Below are 7,765 nucleotides of genomic sequence, written 5' to 3' on the forward strand. Positions count from 1 at the left end.
GCCATGCCATCCAATACAAATATGAGAGCCATGTCTATAATTAAAATTTCTAGTAACCTCACACACACACACACACAAAAGAAATAGATGGAATTAATTTTAAGTCATATATTTAAGTCAATCTATCCAAAAGGTTAGCATTTCAATCTGTATCAATAAAAACACTATTGAGATATTTTACATTTCTGTTCATTTTTGTGTTATTCTGCGATTACTTTAAAAATATATAATCCTTTACAGCAGTTTGAGATAAGGATCTCAAGGAGGCAACTAGTCTTATTTGGTAATCATGCTAAAGGAGACCGTGCTATAAAAGCAGATTAGGGTAGAAGATAGCCAGTAAAGTAAATCTCAAAGGTATGCACTGACTTTCCAATGGGCGGGACCTTCTTCCTTCCTTCCTTTTTTTTTTTTTTTTTTTCAGTATTGCCCCATAAAGTCCTGCTCTTACATCTAAAGCCACACCTTGGAGCACAGTGCCCTGTTCCCAGCGCTCGGGTGCACAGCCGGCATGGCCTTGAGCAGCGTGCGGGTGCTGGAGTTGGCTGGGAAGTACCCTTCCTCCCTCTGCGGCATGATTCTCGCCGACTTCGGGGCCCAGGTGATTCGCGTGGCCTGGGACCAAAAGGTCATGTTTGAATTTGTGAATCGAGGTAAGCAGTCGCTGGCTCTAAATCTGAACACTCCAGAGGGTGCCGTGGTCTTGGAGAAACTCTGTCTTCAGGCTGATGTGCTGGTCGATCCTGTCCCCGGTGGGGTGCTGGGCCCGGGGAAACTGTTGCCAGAGGACATGCTGCAGAAGAACCCGAGACTCGTCCATGTGAAAGTTTCCACTGAAATGAAGTTATCCAGTAGGTATTCCCAAAGCAGAGGGCACGATATCAACTTTCTGGCTCTATCTGGTGTGCTGTCAACATTTGGCCGGAAACACGAGAAACCGTATGTACCACCCAATTTCCTGGCTTCCTCGGCCGGAGGGTTTCTTGGTGCCTTTGGGACGGTGATGGCTCTTTTTGAACGCGCCCAGTCTGGGAGAGGACAAACAGTGGACACAAATGTGATAGAGAGCACAGCGTATGCGAGTTCTGTGCTGTGGTACCTGCAGAAGATGAACAATCTCAACGGAGTCAAGGTAGACATCCTCCTGGATGGGAGCGCGCCCTTCTATGGCACCTACCAGACCTCGGATGGGAAGTTCATGGCCGTGGGGGCTTTTGAAGCCCACCTCTATGAGCTCTTTCTGAAAGGACTCGGGCTCGATCCTTCAAAACTTCCCAAGCAGCTGAGTTGGCCGGACTGGCCCAGGCTGAAGACACTCTTTGCCGACATCTTTGCCAAGAAGACGCAAGCCGAATGGTGCAAGGTGTTTGGGGAACTGGACGCCTGTGTGACCCCTGTTCTGACAGCTGAGGATATTTCTCAACTTGCGAAGGAGGAGAGGGGCACTTCTTTTATCACGGATCAACAGCAGGTGATAGCGCCCATGCCAGTTCCCTTTTTTTCCAAAACTCCCGCTTCTGTCCCTTCCACGCGGAGTGCGGTCTTAGGAGAACACTCAGAAGAAATTCTCAGAGGATACGGGTTCAGCAAACAAGAAATAGCCCGGCTCCATGTTTCGGGCATCATTAAAAGCCGTAAGTCAACAGCTAATCTGTAACATAGAACTGTCAAACGCACCCCTTTTGTTAAGTAATCCAGTGAGTTTAGGTTGAGGTGTATGATTTGGGGAAATTATGAGTGCTTTCGATTGGGGAGAGTTCCTTCCTGCGTTAAGATGAAACCTCACACTCTCAGAAAATGTAAAGAATGCTGGCATGTTTGAGGTGTTAGCCTTCAGTAATTTTTATGCCAAGAACAGGCTGTGGAGTGTACGTGTAGTGTCATGACTCTGATTGTAGTCTAAGTCAGGATTGAATGTGAGAGGTATTATGCCTAAAGTCATTTTAAAATATTGTCTCATGCATGGAAGCATGCGACAGAGTGTGGAATCTTGGAGGGAAGGCAGGGGAGGGTGGGTGGGTGGGAGGTAATCAACCAAAGGCCTTGTATGCATTATGGACACAGACAACAGGGTGGTGGAGGCCTGGGGCGGGGGCAGGCTGGAGGGGTTCAATGGGTGAAAAAAGGGGGCATATGTAATATTTTCACCAATAAAGATTTAAATATATATATATATAAAATATTGTCTCATGTCTAAAAATTGACACAAGATCCTACATGACCACACTTATATAAAAAAAGATAACTATTTTCTTGGGTGTGGACTAGGGGGGGGAAGGGAGAAATACAAGGCTTAAAGTTTATGATTATGATGTGTTACACGGTGGGCAGTATGGAAAGAACACTGCTAGATGGTTATACTTTGCAAATTGTAAAAACATTTACTTTAGGACTCAAAGTCCAAACAAACACGCTCACTGCAAAGCACGAGGAATTCCGTACTTTAACTCGAGATGTGTATTTCCCCCTAAGTGGTCCCTTTGTTTATGTCTTTTCTTTCTTCCTTCTTTCCTATCTCCTCTCCCTTCCCTCCCTCTCATTTTCCTCTCTCTCTCTCTCTCTCTCTCTCTCTCTCTCTCTCTCTCTCTCTCTCTCCATATAAATGACCTCATCTCACAAAAATGATCTCTTCTTTCTAAATCAAGTTTTCCTTTATTCCTATGGAATTTTAACTTTCTTCTTTTACCTTTCTGGGCATTGTTCAAGCAAACAGGCTTCTTTTCCTTCAAACTCTAAGTACCTTTTAATTTTTATGGATTTAGGGAATTTAAATAAAGCTTCAGTGGATTAGTTTATATAAATAAAGTTCATAAGCCAAATAAATCTATGTCTATTCTGAAGGGGCTCAGACACACTGGGTAAGTAGACTTCAGGCCTTGCTATAGCGTCTGGCAGACATGCCTCTTGCTGACTAATATGCTGAAGTGTCCCCAGCGCTCTTTCAGGCCTTCAGCTGGGGGGGGGGGGGGGGGGGGCGGGTACATACACACTTCTAGCCTAGAAGTTTGTGTTTGGCATCACCACCCTTCACTGCATAGAAAAATCGCACCCCCTCTGGGTCAAAATACAGGGAGTAGGCAACGCCTGGCTTTGGCAGTCTGGGAAGTTACTATAAAAGGAAAAATGTTGAGAAAGCAGGGAAAGCAGGGTGATGCACTGGCCAAAGCCAGCTAAGGCTCCCTCAGCTCAAGAGACACTTTGAAGTGCACCTTCCCTCAGAGATTTTCATGACACATTGTCTCAGATTTGGGGTTAATTACAATTATAAATTTAATGTATTTGCCACAGTTCCAAGTGCATAATAAATGCATTGAAAAAGTGAGCTATCATTACTCAAGTACAAACTTTAACACATCTACTTGTTTTTCTGAGAAGCAATGAACTTGGTAAAAGTCAGCATTTGTGTACAAATTGTTTTCTCCTCCATCAAAGAGATAGGGACTAAGGACAGAGGACTGGATATACCACCACTGGAAGAATCCACATGAATGATGATGAACTCCTCTAAAAGTATCATGTAAGTCAATAAGAAGATAAACAAATAAAAACTTAACTTTCTGCAATTTTTTCAAAATCATAATTATTTTTTAAAGTGAGGAGCATATGCTTAATACTGAAACTTAACGTTTATTTTAGCAACAGAAATTAGTACAGTATCGCATCATCATAAATGCTTATCTGAGCTCCTTTTCTATCATGTAGATCCGTGGTCGGCAAACTGCAGCTCGTGAGCCACATGCGGCTCTTTGGCCCCTTAAGTGTGGCTCTTCCTAAGCCTTAGGAGTACCCTAATTAAATTAATAACAATGTACCTACCTATATAGTTTAAGTTTAAAAAATTTGGCTCTCAAAAGAAATTTCAATCGTTGTACTGTTGATATTTGGCTCTGTTGACTAATGAGTTTGCCGGCCACTGATGTAGATGCCTTGAATGGCTTGCAGGTGCCAATCTATGAATGCCCCAACTGCTTAAGTGCTTGGCACATTTCCTTCCTGTTCACTGCACAAGAGCCTCCTTATCACAGCCAAAGCCTTCCCCCCACACATTTCCTGGTTCTCCCAAATTCGCCACTTATCCATTAGACATGCCCATTCTCAAGCTATAGCATTGATAAGAATTATATGGGCTGTTTGTTACATACAGGTTCCTGGGCTCCCACTATAGATACTGGATGTAGTAAACTGTAGTGAAGCCAGGACTCTGTTTTTTAACATATTACCAGGGCGAGTCTCACATGAGGACCCAATGACCACCCCTGGAGAAACACTGTCTTCAAAGACAGTGTACATCTTCGCTACTCAAAGTGTGGGCCACAGGCAGCAGCATCTGCAATGGATGGAGCTGGTTAGAAATACAGAATCCAGGCCCCGACACTTCCTGAAACAGAATCTCCTCTTCGCAAGATCTCCAGGTGATCTGGGTGCACGTTCAAGTCTGAGGTGTTGAATGGATCACACAAAAGCACTATGTCAACCATATATTTCGATAAGAACCAGCTATTATTGCTTTGAGACTTTAACTAAATCTCACAGTTCTTATTGAGAAATATTATGTCCTCCACAATTCTCCAATTACCTTCTCCAGAACATGAAGAATTTTTACTGAGATAATTTTATCCTTCCTTTTGGAAAATCATAAAGTTGCTGGCTCACCAGGAGAAGAATGTGCTATTTTCAATCCAATTGAATTTTCTTAAATGTTACATTCTACATATCAGGTCAGTGCTCTTACTAAGTTCACACATTTCATTTGTTTGCTTCAGCCAAGACATCAGGGTCATCCCCAAACACACATCTCATCTTGTCTGATGAAATCAGGAAGTGCTTCCGGTGTCTCCGGGATGAAGCGCCTCATCTACTGGGAGGGGCCTGAGTCTGCCTGGCCAGGGCAAGCCGGGACATCTGTCTCAGGCACAACCCACCCTGTTGGCTGAGCTGAGTTGCAGAGGCATTTAGGATAAAGCATTGGGTCTTCATCAGAAGGCTGTTGTGGCCAGGATTTTTGCAGGACAGGAATGTGGGACATACCCATAGGGAATAATACACGCTTGCGAAAAAAAATGATCATTAATGAACAGTGGGCTAGAAAGGCCCACAGGCCAGCTCAGCTGCTCGCTTTTCTTTTGCTCATTTTTTCCTAACTCACTGGAAACAGACTTCGGAGCATTTCTGGAAGAACATTTTCACCATCAGAAATAGTCTAGAGGAATAAACTGAGCAGTTCACATACCGAAAGAGACTACAAAGGCAAAGACAACACAGTGAAGCTGACTTTTGTCCCAAAGGCACTGGGGATCCTTTATGTGTATTTTAATCAGTAGGTAATTTTCTATAAAATAAAACTTAGTATTTGGCATTTTGCTCCTCTACCCCACTTAAAATTCTCCTCGCTCTCACCTAGCGCATTATAGGGAACACCCATGAGGCCACAATCATGAACAAAGACAGAGGCTACAGTGCTTCGAAGACTGGTGACTTGGGGGTCCGGGCCACCTACGCATGCGATTTACTGATTGAAAAGCCTCCCTTCTTGCCCTGACTGGTTTGGTTCAGTGGATAGAGTGTCGGCCTCCAAACTGAAAGGTCCCAGGTTTGATTCCAGTCAAAGGCATGTACGTTGGTTGCGGGCACATCCCCAGTGTGGGGTGTGCAGGAGGCAGCTCTCTCATCGATGTTTCTAACTTTCTATCCCTCTCCCTTTCTCTCTGTAAAAAAATCAATAAAATATATTTTTTTAAAAAAATAAAAGATTTAAAGCCTCCCTTCTCCAACCTGATCTCAAATGCACCATTTCCATAATATGACATATTGCTGTGTCCATCAGACCTGATGATTTGGTCTTTACTAGGACCCTTCTCTTTTCCATTGAAATAACTGTATTCAAATGTGGCAGTTTTTATGAGGTGAGAAGTCACAAAATAGTTAATTAAACTATGAGCTAATCATTGACAGGATTATATTGGGCAAAGCCCCAACCCTGTGGCATACTGGGAGCTCCAGGCAGGGAAGGGCACTGTGCTGGGGTAACAGAGAATGAGATGGAGTTGGGAGGAGTAGGTGATTGGGGGGTGGGGGCAGTAGGGATGGAGGAACACTAACTGGAACAGAAAGGGAGGGGGAGATGGTGAACTTGAATCTGGTCCATTTGGGGATAGTCGCCCAAGTGGGTGACTCCAAGTCTCCTCTATGTTAAATCCATTCCCTCTTGTGTATTCATATGAGTCTTAAATAATCTTAAGGATTACAAAACGTGTAATTTTGAAATCAAACTTTTAAATATTTTTTAAAGTAACTAATTTTGGGAAAAGGGAATTTGGAGCTGAGCTGCTCAATCTTGAGCCAGGAGTCCTCAGACCACTGGCCAGGACCTGCAGCCAGCCACCGAATAGCTGTCGAAGGAGGAAACAACAGATTTAAAAATGACTAACAGTCCTCCTTATAGCCAACCCATACTCAAAAGTGGGTGATTTATTTCCCGGGTTTGAGGGAGCAATATTTAGGATACTTTTTGAGGGTCTGATCAACCAGCAATTTCTCTCACCAAAGGGTCGAAAATCTGGACCCAACATACTTGGTTACTCTGAAAAACAGACCTTCAGAGACCAGGGAACTTGTTACCAGGGAAGTGCATACTCAGTGTCTCAATGCTGTTAGCTGGAACTGGTCCTCAAACATGTATTGAATATGCTGGGGGTGAGGGGTTCCTTTGTGCCCAAGCAGCTAGCTGCAGCCCCATTACACACACACACACACACACACACACACACACACACACACCCCTCCTCCTCCCCTGTCCTGCTTGCCAAAACCATAAGTTTAGGTTTCTTTCTGTCTTTCTCGCTGCCCACTGTTCAGATCCCTTATGGGACAGAGTTTTGTGCTAAACCTTAATCAATTTAACTGCAACCTTTGAGTGGGCATTGGAATCACCTGGAGAGCTTATTAAAACCTAAATTTCTGGATTCCTCCTCCCTCCCCCAACACTCGTTCTGACTCAGTAAGGTTGTGGTGAGGCCACAGAATTTGCAGTTCCCAAGTGAGGCTGGCTGCTGATGATCTGCAGACCAACCGCACTTTGAGAGCCAAGATGTGGTTGGCTATTCACCCAACAAATATCTACTGAGCTTTCATCCTGTCACTGTCCTAGGTAGATACTGGAGATAAAGAGAAATGGAGTGTATATTCTAGCTCAGCAGTTCTCAACCTGTGGGTCGTGACCCCTTTGGCGGTCGAACAACCCTTTCACAGGGGTCGCCTAAGACCATCCTGCATATCAGATATTTACATTACGATTCATAACAGTAGCAACATTACAGTTATGAAGTAGCAACGAAAATAATTTTATGGTTGGGTCACAACATAAAAAACTGTATTTAAAGGGCCAGAAGGTAGAGAACCACTGTTCTAGCTGAAGCAGTGGATGTTAAATAGTTGCATTCATAATCATTTTACTACAGCTGTGATGAGAAAATTTCTAGATGTGATGTCAGCAGTTAACAAGGGACTTAAGGATAGCAGAGAATGCAACCCTGAAAAAGTGGCATTTCACCTGAATTCTGAACGAAACATTTATACTTTTAATTCACTCATTCACAATCCCTATTCAAGAAAATAAAATGTCTGCATTGGAAATAAGCTTTATGAAATACCCTGAAGCTTGGAAAGGAACCTGGTTTTAATTTCAGTCCAGCCAACGTGTTATTAGAAAAAGGGAGTAAAGGGGCATCAGGGAGGGAATCTAAGAAGGCTAGGGCCTTGGGAGCTG

General features: G+C 43.7%; 1 protein-coding gene across 2 annotated transcripts; it reads left to right on the plus strand.

The window, feature by feature from the left end:
* The first annotated feature begins 453 nt into the window (after window positions 1-453).
* On the plus strand, window positions 454-5,619 carry LOC118660543 (alpha-methylacyl-CoA racemase-like). 2 transcript variants are annotated; one of them, XM_036318094.1, is made up of 3 exons: window positions 454-1,634; window positions 3,433-3,517; window positions 5,402-5,619. In XM_036318094.1, the coding sequence occupies exons 1-2, from the start codon at window positions 512-514 to the stop codon at window positions 3,486-3,488; spliced, it is 1,179 nt and encodes a 392-aa protein (XP_036173987.1). In that variant the 5' UTR covers window positions 454-511; the 3' UTR covers window positions 3,489-3,517; window positions 5,402-5,619. The 2 variants fall into 2 exon arrangements, with proteins under 2 accessions (XP_036173987.1, XP_036173985.1); XM_036318092.1 differs by lacking the exon at window positions 5,402-5,619 and having other exon boundaries at window positions 3,433-3,747.
* The last annotated feature ends 2,146 nt before the right edge of the window (window positions 5,620-7,765 follow it).

This window comes from Myotis myotis, unplaced genomic scaffold (assembly GCF_014108235.1).
Source record: "Myotis myotis isolate mMyoMyo1 unplaced genomic scaffold, mMyoMyo1.p scaffold_m19_p_7, whole genome shotgun sequence".
NCBI classification, from domain to species: Eukaryota; Metazoa; Chordata; class Mammalia; order Chiroptera; family Vespertilionidae; genus Myotis; species Myotis myotis.